The 18705-nt window shown below is 40.3% G+C and overlaps 1 protein-coding gene across 1 annotated transcript in view; it reads left to right on the top strand.

The window, feature by feature from the left end:
* Positions 1-14570, top strand: part of LOC139154833 (sulfotransferase 1B1-like) — a 17106-nt gene extending 2536 nt beyond the window's left edge. The window contains exons 3-7 of the mRNA XM_070729841.1: positions 361-458; positions 1140-1266; positions 7922-8016; positions 11201-11381; positions 14365-14570. Coding sequence (XP_070585942.1) covers positions 361-458; positions 1140-1266; positions 7922-8016; positions 11201-11381; positions 14365-14474 — 611 coding nt within the window. The 3' untranslated portion in view covers positions 14475-14570. The remainder of the gene's footprint in view (positions 1-360; positions 459-1139; positions 1267-7921; positions 8017-11200; positions 11382-14364) is intronic.
* Positions 14571-18705: the final 4135 nt, after the last annotated feature.

Here is an 18705-nt window from a genome sequence, read left to right as displayed (position 1 = left end):
TTCCCCTGCCACCCGGAAGTCCTCTGGAGGCTGAAAACGGCCTGTTTCCCAACTTCTGGTGAGCCCAGTAGGCTCATGTTCCACCCTCCCCAGGCTCCAAAGGCTTCCCTGGAGCCAGGGGAGGATAAAAATGCCCTTCTCCATCCCCCTGAGGCTCTCTGGTAGCCAAAAATGCCTTCTCGGTGCAAGCCAAAAATAAGCTGGCCAGCACACACATGCACGTTGGATGTGTAGGGCAACGGTTCACGTGCCAGCAAATATGGCTCCGTGTGCCACCTGTGGCACACGTGCCATAGGTTCGCCATCACTGATATAGGCTTTTGGACTGATGTTGTCTTCTACTCTACTCTTCTTCCTCAGGAGTTGATACATTGGTGAAGGCTCCATCTCCTCGTGTGATCAAGACCCACCTCCCCTTCCAGCTTGTCCCTAAAAGCTTTTGGGAAAATAAGTGCAAAGTAAGTTCATTTAAAGCTCCCTCGTATGTTTGCCCCACTCTTCAGCCCTAATCTACTTTCACATACTGTATTTTTCAGAGTATAAGACGCACCTTAGTTTTTTGGGAGGGAAATAGAGGGGGAAATCTGCTTATTCATCTGGCTAGCATCCTTAGTCTAGTCAGCTTCAGCACATTATTTTTCCCCTGGTTAGGGCTTTAAAAAAAACTTATTCAGAGAGAGTAACGATGAAAGAGCTTGCAAGCCAGTAAGAGCTGGGAAAGTCATTAGCACCTGGGCTGGAAAGAAACATTGGGAGCAATGACAAAAACCTACAAAGACAAAGGGTTTGTGAAACATTCTTGGCAGAGAGTAACAATGAAAGAGCTTGCAAGTGGGTAAGAGGTGGGAACATTGTTAGCACCTGGTTGGGGCTGGAGAAAAACATTTAGAGCAAGTTAGATCAATGAAAACCCCCCTGCAAAGTTTTAGGGTGGAAAACATTCTTCGCAAAGAATAACAGTGAAAGAACCTGCAAGGTAAGAGCTGGGAAGATCGTTAGCACCTAGTTAAAGCTTCAAAAAAAGCTACATTCAGAGTATAAGATGCACCTGAATGTTTAGCCACTTTTAAGAGGAAAATGATGCATCTTATACTCGAAAAAATATGGTACATACAATTCTCTTTTCTATCCCATTACAGATGATCTATGTTGCTCGCAATGCTAAGGATAATCTGGTATCCTATTACTTCTTTGACAAGATGAATTTAACACAGCCAGATCCAGGAACCTGGGAAGAGTATATTACAAAATTCATGGAAGGCAAAGGTGTGTTGAAACCAGTGGCCAGTAGCCAATGCGTTAATCAAAATTCAGAGATAATTGCTCAAACCATAATGAAATGCCAGAAATAATTTTAGAGTAAATATTAAAAAGTATCAGAGATTCACCACATCCATTCAGCTTGCCAGGAATGATATCCCTGAGCTAGTATTGTGTATCTTTCTAGATCTTTAGAGTTGCACCTCAATTCAAAATATCTGGGTACTGGGGTTTGCCTCCTTTTTATTTTTCTTAAGGGACAGTGAATGCACCCAATAATGAATAGAGTGGAATGGAATGGAATGGAATAGAATAGAATAGAATAATAGAGTTGGAAGGTACCTTGCAGATCTTCTAGTCCAACCTCCTGATTAGGCTGGAAATTCTACACCACTTCAGATAAATGATTATCCAACATCTGCTTTAAAACTTCCAGTGTTGGAGCATTCACAACTTCTGGAGGCAAGCTGTTCCACGGATTACTGAATATAAGACGCACCTTAGTTTTGGGGGAGGAAAATAGGGAAAAGTATCTGCTTACCAGGTATTCATCTGGCTAGCGTCCTTAGTCGGGTCAGCTGCAGCACGTTATTTTATCCCCTGGTTACCGCTTTAAAAAAACCTGTTATTTTCATAGAGTAACAATGAAAGAGCTTGCAAACCAGTAAGAGCTGGGAACATCATTAGCACCTGGAAAGAAACAGTCGGAGCAGGTAGAGCAATGGGGGGAAAACCTGCAAAGACTTAGGGCTTGGAAAACCTTCTTCACAGTGAGTAATAATGAAAGAGCTTACAAGCCAGGAAGAGCTGGGAACATTGTTAGCACCTGGTTAGGGCTGGAAACATTCAGAGCAAGTAAAGCAATAATGAAAAAAATCCCTGCAAAGACAGGGTTTGAAAAACATCCCTCACAGAGAGTAACAATGAAAAAGCTTGCAAACGGGTAAGAGCTGGGAACATCATTAGCACCTGGTTAGGGCTGGGAAGAAACTTATTCGGAGCAAGTTAGAGGAATGGAAAAAAATCCTGCAAAGACTTAGGGCTTGGAAAACAATCTTCGCAGAGAGAAACAATGAAAGAGCCTGCAAGGTAAGAGCTGGGAAGATCGTTAGCAGCTAGTTAGGGCTGGGGGGGAAAAGCTACATTCAGAATATAAGATGCACCCTAATTATCAGCCTCTTTTCGGCAGGAAAAAGGTGCGTCTTATACTCCGAAAAATATGGTCATTGTTCTAACTGTCAGGAAATTTCTCCTTAGTTCTAAGTTGCTTCTGTCCTTGTTTAGTTTCCACCCATTGTTTCTTGCTCTACTCAGGTGCCTTGGAGAATAGTTTGACTCCTTCTTCTTTGTGGCAACCTCTGAGGTATTGGATACTACTATCATATCTTCCCTAGTCCTTCTTTTCATTAAACTAGACATACCCACTTCCTGCAATCGTTCTTCATATGTTTTAGCCTCCAGTCCCGTAATCATCTTTGTTGCTCTTCTCTGCGCTCTTTCTAGAGACTCAACATCCTTTTTACATTGTGGCAACCAAAACTCAATTCATTACTTATTTAATGTATATGTCGCCCAACTCTCAAAGGGCTCTGGGTGGTGTACAATATCTAAAAAGGACAATTGAAAAAAACATTAATAAAATCATACAACCTTCTTGTGGCCAAATCTGGAGGTGTATCATTTGATCAACGGACCCAGGCTTGCCAGCATAGCCAGGTCTTTAAGGCTTTCTGGAAGGCCAGTAGGGTATTCCAAATGTGGCCTTATGAAGGCATTATAAAGTGGTATTAACACTTCACATAATTTTATCCCTCTGTTAAAGCAGTTTAGAACTGTTTTGACTTTTTTGGCAGCTGCTGAACATATTTAAATGGTTGTCCATGAGGACTCCAAGTTCCCATTTGTAGTTACTACTATCGAAGGAAAGTACTACCTATACTGTACCCGTGCATTTTGTTTTTCTTGCCTAAATGTAGAACCTTACTTTTTTCACTATTGAATTTCATTTTGTTAGATAGTGCCCAATGTTCAAGTCTGCCAGATCCTTCTGTATCTTGAGCCTATCTTGTGGAGAGTTTGGCTATTCCTGCCAGTTTGGTTTCATCTGCAAATTTGATGAGTTCCCCATCTATCCCTCGTCCAAGTCATTGATGAAAATGTTGAAGAGTACTGGGCCTAAAACAGAACCTTAAGGTACTCCACTGCATACTTCCCTCCACGTAAATGCAGTTCCATTGAGCACTACACATTGAGTGTTGTTCATCAGCTAGTTTTGAATCCATCTGGTGGTGGTGGTGTCTAACCCATATTTTTCTACTTTATCTAATAGTAGCTTATGGTCTACTTTATCAAATGCCTTACTAAAGTCCAAGTAAATTGTATTGACAGCATTTATCTGCTCCACTAATTTTGTTACTTTGTCAAAGAATGCAATAAGATTAGTCTGCCCTGATCTGTTTTTGACAAACCTATGTAGGCTTTTGGTTATTACTTTGTTGGTTTCTAGGTGTTCATTAATCGTTGCTTGATTATCTTTTTTAGAATCTTCCCTGGTATTGAGGTCAGGCTGATAGGTCTGTAGTTTCCTGAATCTATTTTTTTCCCTTTTTGGAAAATGGGAACTAGATTAGCTCTTTTCCAGTCCTCTGGCAGTTCCTGGGTGCTCCAGATCTTTTAAAGATATAGTTCAGTGGTTCTGAGATCTCATCTGCCAGTTCCAGTAAAGCCAATCAATGATTTTAATTAATTAAGCAATACTTTATAGATTTAAAAGCAAAGGTGACTTATAGTACCATGATGCAATTTCCAAAACTTATTCAGCAATTCTTTTGAAATGTAGATAGGAGGAATTTGCAATATTAACTTGGCTAAGCTACAAGAATTTGTAATAGCTTATTGGAAAAATCGATTTTATGTTTGCTAAAACAAAAGTTAGCTCCTTGCTAGTGACTGCAGGAAATACAACTTTAGTAACTGAGTAGTTAATGCATGGAACTGACTACCTGACTCTGTCACTACCTAAATCCCAAAACTTTACCCTTAGACTATCCACTGTTAACCTCACTCGATTCCTAAGAGGTCAGTAAGGGGCGTGCATTAGTGCACCAGGGTGCCTACCGTCCCCTGTCCTAATGTTTCTCTCTTACTATTATCTTGTATATAAACATTGTTATATCTTTGTATACTACCAATATACAAATATGCCAATCTCTGCTGGGCCCTTTTGACCAGCGCTGCAATGTAAGTGTCCCAGGTCAGGTCCTCTTTTATGATAACATCCAGAAACTTAAAACTGGCAACTTGTTCCACTCGGTCTCCATTGATAAGCAAGGACTGGATGTCTGATCTATTCTTTCTATAGTCCACTATAAGCTCCTTGGTGTTAAGGAACAAGTTATTGTCTCCACTTCATAGTGATAGGCAGACTTATCCCTCCCCCCTAGAGATGAGTCCCACCACCATTGTATCATCTGCAAATTTTGTAATACTATTACTAGCTGCGCATGGGAATACAGTCATGCGCATAAAGAGTATAAAGGGACTCAACATGCAACCCTGTGGTGTACCAGTGTTAAGAATAAGGGCTGACGAGATATGATTACCTAATCTGACCCTCTGAGATCAGCCAGAAATAAAAAGATTTCTTATAATTAATTCAAAAATCCTATTTCAAAATCACCTGGAACCTCAATCCATTTGTAACATTATAAAACCAATGTTCCAATTAACCTTTTGCTGTTTATTTCCCCCTCTAAATTATTGAAGTCCTTAAATTTGCATTTAAAGCTTATTTTACTAACAATTGAAATTAACCCAGAACTGTAAAATGCTGATCCAAAAGTTATCAGTAGCTCTAAAAGCAGTCAACAAGCAAATTTGAAAGTAATTAGAAAAGGAGATACACAAAACTAGTGTATTTTTAAAAGGCACTAATCATAGTTTGAGAAAGATGGCTATTCTGTCATCTCCCAGTGTTCTAAAATTACCAGAGACTACTCTCTTGTGGTCTTCTCTTGAGGAACAGCTGTATGAAGTACTTGTGGGTGGTGTCAACTCCTTTCCTTACCCAGAGGTGAATTACAAAGAGTTAATCTACTCATTAATTTTTCATTCAGCCATGATCATTTGCTCTGTATTCTATCACTGACTCAGAGGCTGCCAAAACAAACAAACAAAAAAACTATCCTTCAGAAGTTTTTTAATTGTCATCCACACCCTTTTGTTTCATAAGCTGATTTTTCCCCTCATCTGTTTCCTGTTATGTTATCCAACCAGTAAGTCACTGGGTTTAATGTTATTTGCTAAAAAAAATTCAGTTGATGTCTCCACAAACCTTTCAGGAGTCACTTTATGTATGACTTTCAGATTATATATTTTTGGACAACTTTTAATTGTCCAAAATAAGGAAACTGCATCCTAAGGTAGTTTTTTTTTAACTGCAGTACTGGATACTGCCTCAGTATCCAATACTTTTCAAATTGGAAACCACCTTATATAACCAAGAAGCCACTGCTTTTTCTAGTCGACTCTTGTTTCAATGATTGACCTTGAATCATGTCTGAAGTTCCAGAGAGAGAAGAATGTGTCTCAGTCCATTCTGGTGAACCCAAAACCAGTTCAATCTGTTTGTAAATATTCTTTTTTTATTATTTCTGCAAAACATTAACCCATAGATCAGTCAAATAGTCTGTGTTACTTAAGTCACTAAAAACAGGCAAGGGTTGAAAATAACCCAGTTTAGCATGGCGTGTAAGCAAGGGTGGGCTTTAAAAGTTTTAACAAGAGATTCTCTGCCCAGTTGTTGGGCATGGCCTAGTTTCAGGGGTAGGCAAAGTTGGGTCTTCTATGACTTGTGGACCAACTCCCAGAATTCCTGTACCAATGATGCTAGCTCAGGAATTCTGGGGGTTGAAGTCCACATGTCATAGAAGAGCCAACTTTGCCTACCCCTAGTTGGCCTCCTGCACCATGGCGGGAGGGGCGTATTTTTGCCCTCCCTGGGCTACCAAGGCTTTCCTTGAGCCTCCAGAAAGGCAAAAACTGCCTCCTTGGGCTATGGAGGCCCTCTGGAGACTGGAAACAGGCCTTCCAATAGGCTTATTTTTCACCCTCCCTGAGCCTCCACACGCACCCTGAACTTACCTTTATCCAAAATGGCCCAAGTGGGGACTCCTGAGAGGGGCAGAGCAGAGGGGATGGGGGAGCAGTCAGGAGTGGGATTTGAGAGTTCTCCAAACTGCATAGAATCTTAGCTAGAGGTTCTCCCGAATCCCTGCAAACCCCCAGCAGCCCATTCTGTGTGTAAATACAATTTCTAGGCTTGTGTAAAAACAATCTGGGATGCAGAAATAATGTGCTCACAATAGTCTTTTCACATCTATAATTATTTAAAGTAAGAGTTTTATTCTATATTGTATCTGATTTCTCTTTCCCGCTTCTCTTAAAATCTGCTTTCGGTTAGGGAATAGTTCAATGTTGGCCGAAGGACAAAATGTTTGCAAAAGTTATAGTTTTAGGCAAAAGGGTTTCAATTAGAGTTGTAATAGAGCAGATCAATCCATTATACACACAGAAAAAAAATTCAGTTGCATAAGAAGCATGTTTGTTTTTCATTTTTTAAATTAAGTAACTATTGAAAATTACTATAGGGAAAGTAGTGGGGGGTTTTGTTTTTTTGTAAGGGCCTACATTACCATTTGGATAATTTTTCAGGGATTAATGTCATCTGAAAATGGGAAGAATAAGAGCCATATATCTCTTGTATATTCATTTATGCCCAATTTACACTCTCTGCCACTTGTAATCAAAATTTGCTAAACGGACACACGATTCACTTAACCACGATTGACAACTGTGTCAAAAAAAAAAAAAGAATTCCATTCTTCTTTGCAATGAAAATTTAAGACTCAAGTGTGGTCAAGAATTACCTGTATTTCCTCACTTCCATTCTTCCTTTCATTCATGCTCCTTTCTGTTGTTTCATATAAGTCCTTTTGTTCTTTTTCATGGCTTCCATTCCTCCCATAGAAATACATTCTGACATGTACCCCAACACATATTGTAAAGTGTTCTGCTCTCATTTTTACTTTCTGCCTACTCCATCCAATTGAAAGCCTAATTCCCATTTTTCCCCCAATTACTTCTCTCCCCTCTTTTTTGCCACATTTGTTTCAAAAAACTTATTGATATATAAATACTATTGACTCTTGTGAAATTTACAGGTAAGTGACTTTGTATTATTTATTTATTTATTATTTATTTATTTATTTATTGGATTTGTATGCTGTCCCTCTCCGTAGACTCGGGGCGGCTAACAACAACAATAAAAAACAGCATGTAAATCCAATACTAAAACAACTAAAAAACCCTTATTGTAAAACTAATCATACATACAAGCAAACATGCCATGCATAAATTGTAAAGGCCTAGGGGGAAAGAGTATCTCAGTTCCCCCATGCCTGATGGCAGAGGTGGGTTTTAAGGAGCTTACGAAAGGTAAGGAGGGTGGGGGCAATTCTAATCTCCGGGGGGAGTTGGTTCCAGAGGGCCTGGGCCACCACAGAAAAGGCTCTTCCCCTGGACCCCATTATTGCACTGCTATTGATCAATTGATTTATGGATGATGATCTTTGTTCTTTTTCCATCTTACTTTGTGCCTTAGTTGCCTGGGGATCTTGGTATGACCATGTGCGGCGTTATTGGGATGAGAAAGATAATCATTGCATTCTCTATGTCTTCTATGAAGATATGAAAAAAGTAAGTTCCAAGTGGTGAAAAAAAAATGAATCCACATAAAAGAGGAAGTTTTAAGTGGTGGAGAAATCCTTTCAGTGTTGTACAATCTTAGGGTTGAAGCAAAGATCTGAATCACGGTTTATTAATAGTATCTTAGGGTTGAAGCAAAGATCTGAATCACGGTTTCTTAATAGTATCAGTGGATGATTGCTTTCATGTCCTGGTTAAGGGGTTTCACAGGTACAGCATTTCATTGACTGCTGTGAAATGTGCTAATCAGTAATTCAACTTCTATGTTGCCCGATCCCGAAGGACTCAGAGCGGCTTACAATAATAACATAAATACAAATGAATACAAAAACTAAAAAAAAAGTCAAATATAATATCTAAAATTATAAAACCTGCAATAAAAAGAATCCATTAATTAAAACAGTCATGATCACATGCATACATACCATTCATACAATTTGGCCTTGTCAGCTGTTAGTTCATGACTGCTCAGGCCTGCCAGCAAATCCAGGTCTTCATGATCTTATGGAAGGCCAGTATGGTGGGAGCAGTACAGACAGCAAGCTGTAGTTGGTTCCATAGAGCCTGGGCAGCCACAGAGAAGTCCCTCCCCTCTGGTCCCGCCAACCTGCATTGGGACTTGGAGGAGGCCAACTCTGTGTTCTCTTATTGGTCCCTGGGAGGTATGTGGGAAGAGGCAGTTCTGTAAATAATCTGGCCCTGAGTCATATAGGGCTTTATAGGTAATAACCATCAGAGGATGTCTTATTTTGGGGAGGAAATAAATTCTTTCCTGCCTAGATCTCTTGTAAATAGAGGAATTCTAAAAATGTTGCAGCTTTCACAGCAGTTGTACACAAAATAATGTGTAAATAGGGAAATGACTAAATGATCAAGTTACAAGTTACTGGTTTTGCCCTGTTATAGCTATTTTGAAATATTTTGGGGTGAATTATAGTGCACTAAAGTTACTGGAAATGTTTTTGAAATCTGTTTTTTCTGATTGGAAGATAATATGCTCAGTGGCTTTGCATAATTGAATTTAATTTTGTTTTAGAAACATGAGAAAAAGGGCGGGAGGAATTCAGGAATGTTGTTGCTTTAGAGGAGTGCAAATATAGTACATCTCATAAACATTATATTGCTTGATACACACATTGCACAAAGCCAAGTTTTGTAAAACTATGATTTGTAGAACAAATCACAGCTCTGAGGATTCAGTCATGTGAGCAGTGCCTGGGGCCTAGAGGTGAAGACTCTTGTCTCCTACTCAGAAGGTTGAAAGTTCAATCTTAGGCAGAAACAGATGTTTCTCTCTCAAGAAAATATCTGCTGTGAATTTAACCATAATTAACACCATAATCATATTACAGAATGTTTTCAACTTATAAGGGTAATGTAGCTTACCCACCACAGTTGTAAATCACAATGGTTGTAAAATAGGTTAGTCTTCTGATCAATCTGATTTTACAACTTTTTTTTGAGGCTGTCATTAAGTGAAATGCCACAATCGTTTAAGCAAACCAGTGCATTGCTAAGGATATGGTTTGGCTGAAAACTGGAAGTGTAAATGCAAAACACCTACAAAACATAGTAATGTGACCAAAATTCAGTCACATGGTTTTGTCCCTTATCTTTTTATTAACCCATATTTTAATTAACCCATTCCTCCTCTTTCCCAGCCTTCACATCTTTTCAAAATTCATATTTATCATAAGAAAATGCCCATTTCACATTGAAGTTGTTCTCTCTTTTTTAAATTAATTATTTTTATTGATTTTAAAATATAACACACACACACAACATACAACACGTGCTCAGTGATTTGTGCCCACCACCAGACAACATTCGTACCCCTCCCCTGGAATGGGGGCATATTTTATATATACCATTTTAACTCAAGAGCAATATATCTATTTACATGTTATTACCTTGTCCCATCATCCCATCAGTTCCCACAAGTCGGTTTCATTGGCCGAATTCACCCTCTTGTCCATAATTTCAAATTGAATATAATCTACCATGTAATGGTACCAATTTTGTATTGTCCATTTTCTCGCATCCTTCCAACCCAAGACTATTACCGCCTGAGCGCTTTCTATCACTGCTTCTTTTATTTCTCTAAATTCTCCCATCTTGTTCATTTTAACTAATACTGCCATTTCCTTTTTAATTGTCCATCATATATTTAACATCCTCTTCCACTTTTTAATATCCTCTTGCACTTTTTTCCAAAAGTTCTGCACTACCGGGCATTCCCCAAACATATGCATAAACACTCCTTTATCTTGACACCTATGCCGATTGGTATTTTTAACATTCTGCTAGAAGTATGCAAGTTGAACGGATGTGTGATATCAACATTGAAGTTGTTCTCACACATCTGTTGCTTCCTCCAAGTTACTGTCCAGGACAATTGTGAGATGCTAGGAGAATAATATAGGTAAAATAGATCCAAAGGTCATCTGACTTGACTTCTGGAGGTAAAACTCTCTTTCCATCATTTTCTGCATCTTCTCATCAAACTGTTCAGTAGTGTTGGGCGAACTTCAGGAAGTTCGGGTTCAGCGAACTCACCCAAACTTTGCTGTGAAGTCCGGGTGAGTTTGTCGAACCCGAACCCAAACTTTACCCGAACAGCAGCAGCACTTTTTAAAACTTATTTTTAAAGTTCGGGTAAAGTTCGGGTGAAGTTCAGGTAAAGTTCGGGTTCAGGTTCGGTGTTCGCCCAAACACCGTGAAACACTGCCGCCCAGGAGGAGAGTGGGGAATCCCACGAGGGGATTCCAGGGGCAGGGCTTTGACATCACTGAGGCTATTTCCTGGCCAGGAAGTAGTCTCCATGATGTCAAAGCCCCGCCCCCGGAATCCCCTCGTGAGATTTCCCACCTCCTTTTGCTTGCACTGCAGCAAGCAAAACTAGGTGGGAAATCCCATGATGGGATTCCCCATTCTCCTCCTGGGCAGCGGCGTTTTATGGTATTCGGCCAAACGCCGAACCCAAACTTTACCTGAATTTTTTTTAAAGTTTGGGTTCGGGTTCGGCATGCCGAACATTGCAAAGTTCTGCACGAGCCCGAACTTTGCAAGTTCGGTTCGCCCAACACTACTGTTCAGCATCTAACATCATGCAGTGAATTAACTTTACATTGCTCACACTGTGGTCTTTTTCCCAATCATGCCTATCTTCTGCCAGGATTTAGCCCGTGAAATCCACCGTGTAAAAGATTTCCTGCAAGTCGACTTGCCTGAGGACATTGTCCAGAAGATAGTGCATAAGGCAACATTTGAAGTCATGAAAGAGAATCCCATGGCAAATTATGAATCCGTACCCAGTTCCATATTTGACAAGTCAATAAGCAACTTCATGAGGAAAGGTAAGATCAAAAACCCAGTAACTTTCCTTAAACTAGGAAGTAACTTTCCTTAAACTAGGAAGTAACTTTCCTTAAACTAGGAAGTAACTTTCCTTAAACTAGGAAGAAAAACAGGCCATTTAAACTAGTTCTAAATTAGGAACCTTTATATCTGGAATAAGCAATGTTTCGGTGGCCATTGACACTGAAGATTTTGTGAAGGTTAAGGGCTATAAAATGGATGACAACCCAGTCAGACACAGAGATGTGACTGCAATTCCTTGTTTCCGCCTGAATTTGAGAGAAGGAAATAGAATGGGAGGGATTAAATTCATTTAGTATTGCTATGTTTTACTGCCTTAATGTAACACAAACCTACTCAAATAGTGGGTTGCATTTCTCAGGGTGGGGGTGCAGAGCGATGCCAGGGGGGATTGTGTGATCCCATAGAATATGCATGGTCTCTCTCAATCAATTTTCCTGGATGACGCCTGTTTTCCCAGTAGCATGCTGCTCCAAGCCTAGAGGAGAAGGTAGCCAAGAGGGGTGGGGCAGCTGCATAGGTTCTTGTTGTTCTCAATGGGTGCTGCGGTAACCATGAACAGTATGGCGAACCTGCGACTGGACAAGGAGGAGCATCATGTGCAGCTGGGCAAAAGCTCCGAACGGCACCCTAAAGCTTCCTTCCACTCACATTCACTGTGAGTGACCAGCAAAGGCAATGCTTATGGGCCAGGCCAGCAACCCCAAAGCACCAGCTTGATTAAGCTGGCCTGGCCCCATGTCAAAAGAGTGCTCTAATCATGGTAGCCTCTGCCTGCCTAACCAAAAACAGGCTCCACTGAGTTCAGGGTGATTTACTCTCAGGTAAGTGGGTAGAGCAGCCTTCCCCAGCCAATATTATTTATTGGATTTGTATGCCGCCCCTCTCCGTAGACTCGTTTGCGTGCAGCTTATAATAAGTAAAATAATAAATATTAACACTGCATTGGGGCCCAGATCAGAGAGTTGGAGGAGGGCGCGAAATGTTTACTTCCTCCTGATGGGGAGGGTGTAACAGAAAATAATTGAGAATCACTAATGTAACATGAAACAGTGTCAGTGATTTAGGAACTATGATTTAGGTATACGCTGGAGGCTTCAGGAAACATTTGGGGCAGTAAATTATCCACTTACTTTTAGGTCAAATCCTACAAAGTTTCCTTATCTTTGGTCCAAAATTTATAGCATCTAGCCTCTGTGTGTGTGTGTGTGTGTGTGTGTTTGTTTGTTTGTTTGTATGAAGCTACCATCCCATTCTTGTTGGAGGCACTATTTAAGGCACTTAAAAGCACGGGTAAATTCTACTTACTTTCGCTAATGGTTTGCATTGCACAAAACACCCAGAAATGACCCTCTGCACACATGCAGAAGCTTTTGTGCATGCACAGAGGGGTTTTTTGCAAGCTGCGGTGACCGGTAGACCCCAGGTCATCGCTGCTGTTTCAGCATGTGGTGGTAAATTTCCACTACCAGTTCTAAAAGAACTGGTCTGAACCAGCAGTAAGCCACCACTGGTTAAAATAGTGGTTCCCAACCTTTCTAATGTTGTGGTGACCGCCAATCATAAGTCTCGCGCCAATTCTCCCAACTGAGCTTTAAGCTCATTGGCAGGAAGGTCAGAGGGATATCCCACTGTAAACACTTGATTGGTCGGATTGTAAAGTTGTCTTTTCCCATGGTCTTAGGTTACCCCTGTGAAATGGTTGTTCGACCCCCAAAGGAATCCCAAACCTCAGGTTGAGAACTACTGGGTTAAAAGGATTATCTGGTGACATCACCGTTGCCTGGGGAATGCCCATAGGGGCTCATTTCATATTATTATTATTATTATTATTATTATTATTATTATTATTATTATTATTATTATTATTTATTAGATTTGTATGCCACCCCTCTCCGTAGACTCGGGGCGGCTCACAACACAATAAAACAATTCATAACAAATCTAATAATTTACAATTTAAAATATTTTTAAAAACCCATTATTAAGCAGACATACATACAAACATACCATACATAAATTGTATCGGCCTGGGGAAGATATCTCAGTTCCCCCATGCCTGACGACAAAGGTGGGTTTTGAGAGTTTACGAAAGGCAAGGAGGGTAGGGGCAGTTCTAATCTCTGGGGGGAGCTGGTTCCAGAGAGTCGGGGCCGCCACAGAGAAGGCTCTTCCCCTGGGGCCCGCCAACCGACATTGTTTAGTTGACGGGACCCGGAGAAGGCCCACTTTGTAAGACCCAATCGGTCACTGGGATTTGTGCAGCAGAAAGCGGTCTCGGAGATATTCTGGTCCGATGCCATGAAGGGCTTTAAAGGTCATAACCAACACATTGAATATTCCCATCAAGGAACCGAAGCAAAAGATGGGAGTTCACCCTGCCAGGCGGCAGCACTTGGGTCTTGAATGTGGGCTTGCTAATCTTCAAACCAGCTTCTTAACTGTGTAAGCAACTGCATTCCCGATGTGTCAAACTCTTCAGAGAACTTGATTTGGGGTGCCATCTTGTTAAACTTTTCTTGGGAGTAAGTTGCGCTTGTGAATGAATATGCAGAGAAAGTCTAATGTTGACCCAGAAGAACAAATGAAATTAACTGTGACACAAATGTTACACACAAAATCAAAGCATATATGGAAAACCGTTCAGGCATCTTGTCTAAGGAGATTCTCAGTCATCCACATCACAGTTATCCCAAAGGTGCATTTTCAAAAAGCATCTTTGGGATGATGTATATGAGAGATGTTCCAGAATTTGTTTTGCTTTATTTTTAAAATCTTAATTTTTCTTCTGCCTTCTTCAGAGAAAGCTGGAGAGAAAACACACCTACCATTTATCAAAGAATATGATCTCAGATCTTAGGAGACAATATGGTGGAATGGAGTTTGCAGATGTAATCTAAGGCTTTTCTTAATCCTGAAATACCCCCTAAGTTTTTTTTTATTGTTGTTGCATTTCCCCAGGTCAAGTTGGTGATTGGAAGAATTATTTCACAGTGGCTCAAAAAGAGGTATTTGATGCACATTACCAGCAGAAGATGAAAGGGACAAGTTTAGATTTCCAGGAAGAATGAGAGATTCAGGAAATTATTTTCTCTGGGACTTGATAAAGTAAAACACAGTCCCTTGCAATACGTTATTGTTGCAATAAATGAGTTTGCTATTAAAAATGAGGATGCAGTGTACATATCATTATAGGGGGGGGGGGAATAGGTTCTGCAGTGGTTGAGTGATTGAGAGAAAGGACCCACATTCTCTAGATAAAAGTATAAAAGCTGGAAATATAGATGTTGAGAGTCTAGAAAGAGTGTATAGAAGAGCAACAAGGATTAGAGGGCGTGGCTAAAATAGATAAAGAACAGTTGCTGGAATTGCCTGTGTCTAGTTTAATAAAAATAAGGACCAGAGATGATATGATATCAGTATTCCAATATCTCAGGGGTTGCCACAAAGAAGAAGGAGTCAAGCTATTTTCCAAAGCACCTGAGGGTTGGACAAGAAGCAATAGGTGGAAATTAATCAAGGAGACAAGGAATCTAGAGTTAACGAGAACAATTAATCAGTAGAATAACTTGACATGCTGCTTCTGGACCAGTCCAGCCCGCAAGTGGGTGAGCAAGCAGCCCTCATAATAGCGCTGCACTGGGCAATGCGTCTTCCGGTCGCGAGCTGGATGTGAAAAAGATATTGACAAAATTGAACGGGTCCAAAGACGGGCTACAAGAATGGTGGAAGGTCTTAAGCATAAAACGTATCAGGAAAGACTTCATGAACTCAATCTGTATAGTCTGGAGCAGTGTTTTTCAACCAGTGTGCCGTGGCACACTAGTGTGCCGCGAGACATGGTCAGGTGTGCTGCGAAGCTCAGAGAGAAAGAAAGCAAGAGAAAGAGAAAGCAAGAGAGAAAGAAATAAGAGAGAGAGAAAGCAAGAGAGAGAGAAAGAAAGCAAGAGAGAGAAAGAGCGAGCGAGAGAGAAAGAGAACAAGAGAGAAAGAAAGCAAGAGAGAGAGAGAGAAAGAAAGGGAGAAAGAAAGAGAGAGAGAGAGAAAGAGAGGGAGGGAAGGAGAGAGAGAGAAAGACATAGAGGGATGTAGGGAGGGAGAGAGAAAGAGAACAAAAAAGAGAGGAAGGAAGAGAAAGAAAGAGGGATAGAGAGAGAGAGACAGAAAGAAAGAGGAAGGGAGAGAAAGTGGGAGAGAGAAATAGAGCAAAAGGGAGGAAGAGAAAGAGAATTTTTTTGTCCAAACATTTTTAGCCCCCCCCCCCTCCATGTGCCCCAGGGTTTCGTAAATGTAAAAAATGTGCCGCGGCTCAAAAAAGGTTGAAAATCACTGGTCTGGAGGACAGAAGGAAAAGGGGGGACATGATCGAAACATTTAAATATGTGAAAGGGTTAAATAAGGTTCAGGAGGGAAGTGTTTTTAGTAGAAAAGTGAACACGAGAACAAGGGGACACAATCGGAAGTTAGTTGGGGGAAAGATCAAAAGCAACACGAGAAAATATTATTTTACTGAAAGAGTAGTAGATCCTTGGAACAAACTTCCAGCAGACGTGGTTGGTAAATCCACAGTCACTGAATTTAAACATGCCTGGGATAAACATAGATGCATCCTAAGATAAAATACAGAAAATAGTATAAGGGCAGACTAGATGGATCATGAGGTCTTTTTCTGCCGTCAGTCTTCTATGTTTCTATGTTTCTACGAATCGGAGAGGAAGGCAAATGTGCAGCAGATGCCTTGAAGTTCAGCAGAAACCAACAGGCAGCCCCAAAAGTTACGGGTGAAGACTTTTACGGTTTCCTGCCTCGCAGAAGCAGCGATAGGCAGGCAGCCGAGAGCACACAGCACTCTAGCGCAGCAGTATCCCTAGCACTGCCCACCTGCCCTCCCCTCCCCGTTTGCGGTACCAGGAAGCTTCCTGCCCAAAGTAAGGCAGGGGGCTGTGATGCACATGCGCATGGGGGGGGGGGTCACATGGGGGGGTCACATGTGCATACACGGGGAGGGGGTGAGTGGGAAAATCACATGCCTGTGGGCATGCACATGTGCTCCCCCCCCTCTTTTGGCATGTGACCACAAAAAGGTTAGACATCACTGGTATAGGGTGTTCTGCCAAAGCAGGGGGTTAGACTAGAAGACCCCCCATGGTCTTGATTATTCTGTTAAAGAAAAGTGTTCCTGTATTTGGTGAGGAATTGGGGAAGGCTCAAAATCTGCAAGACTGCAAGCCCAATATTAAGCACTGCCCTTTTTGTGGTTGCCACACACTGACATTAACACCCTTGAAAATGTTCAAAGATACTTCACAAGAAGAGCCCTTCATTCCTCCACTCGACGAGACTAGACTTACAATCCTGGTTCTTGAAAGCTTAGAACTACGACGCCTTAAACGTGATCTAAGTATTGACCACAAGATCATATGCTGCAATGTTCTGCCTGTCAAAGACTACTTCAGCTTCAACCACAACACAAGAGCACACAACAGATTCAAGCTTAATATTAACCGCTCCAAACTTGACTGTAAAAAATATGACTTTAGTAATCGGATTGTCAAAGTGTGGAACTCATTACTTAACTCCGTAGTATAATCCCCTAACCCCCAACATTTTACCCTTAGACTATCCATGGTTGACCTCTCCAGATTCCTAAGAGGTCAGTAAGAGGCGTACATAAGGGCACTAGAGTGCCTTCTGTCCCCTGTCCTATTGTCTCTCCTATATCTCGTATTTCTTCTCTTCTATATCCTCTATAACCTTCATTGTGTATTATTGTGTATTGGACTAACTAGCTAGCTAGCTAACTAACTAAATAACTAACTAACTAACTAACTAAATACATAAATAAATAAATTTATAAATAAATAAATAAATTTATAAATAAATAAATAGATAAATAAATAAATAAATAAATAAATAAATAAATAAAATGGGTAAAGACTGTGTGGATACTGCTTAGGGAGTCCTCAACTAACAACAATTCATTTAGCAATTGTTCAGAAGTTATAATGCCCGTGACATATGACGATTGCAATATCCCCATGGCCATACAATCAAAATTCAGGCACGGCAGCTGGCATATATTTATGGCAGTTGCAACAACCTAGCATCATGTGATTGCTATTTCCAACCATCTCAGCTGACTTCCCATAGGCAGTCAATAGAGGAAGTTTAACAGCTGCATGATTCATGTAACGAACACATGATTCACTTTAACATCGTATCATAAAAGTGGGCATGACTCAGACAACTTGTTTAGCAATGGAAATCCTGGTCCCAATTCTGTCATAAGGCTAGGACAATCTGTAAAAAAACACCTTGCCCATTCTTTGTACATTTTGATACTGCCATAAATCTCATACACTCCAGAAGCTATACTCGTTGACCCTAGTCTACATCGCATTCTTCGGCCAGGGGAAAGAAAAGACCTACAATTATTTATCCTTTCTGCAAGCAATGTAAGTGCCTTGGGAAACTTGTTGACCCAGTAAGACTGTCCATCTCTTTTCAGCATTTTCTTCTGATATTAGCTGTAAATATATCATCCAATATAATTCATTTCCAAATTGTACACAACGTCACTTGTTGATATGATCAATCTGCTATGAAGTGCACAAGAAGTGCTTTTATCCTGATTCTTTAGCAAAGTGGTAAAAGAAGTGGTCCAATAAAATATCATTTAACTTCCCCCAATGCAATAGTTACTTCTCCACTAAACATTGCACGGAAATGGCAGTTGAAGAGAACTTGGCAACAGTTCTTGGAGATCTCAGATAATGTGTTGGCTAAAAAGAGAGCATTTCCTTCTAATATACAGTAACTGCAAATTATTCTGTCAGATCCTCAATAAATATATAAAAAAGATGCTCATTAAAAAAACATTCCATATTTTTCCCAGTGGACAAGTGTAAACTCACTATCTTATAGGAACATTTCTAGGAATTTTTTTGCCTAAAATGTTGAATACAGAACAACAGAGTTGGAAGGGAGCTTAGAGGACTTCTATTTATTTTATTTTTATTTATTTATTTATTTTGTCCAATACACAATGAGGGTTTTAGTGGGTGTATATCTATATACACATAGTAAAATACATGATGAAGGTTATAGAGGAGATACTCATAGTAAAATATATCTAAGAAATAATAGAAAAGAAGATATAGTAATAGAACATATCAATGAAAGAATAGAAGAAGAGATATAGGAATAGAAGAAAGGTATAGGAGATACAGGAGAGCAACGGAAGGCACTCTAGTGCACTTGTACTCGCCCCTTACTGATCTCTTAGGAATCTGGATAGGTCAA

This window comes from Erythrolamprus reginae, chromosome Z (genome assembly GCF_031021105.1).
Source record: "Erythrolamprus reginae isolate rEryReg1 chromosome Z, rEryReg1.hap1, whole genome shotgun sequence".
NCBI lineage: Eukaryota > Metazoa > Chordata > Lepidosauria > Squamata > Dipsadidae > Erythrolamprus > Erythrolamprus reginae.
This window is presented reverse-complemented; position numbering and strand designations above follow the sequence as displayed.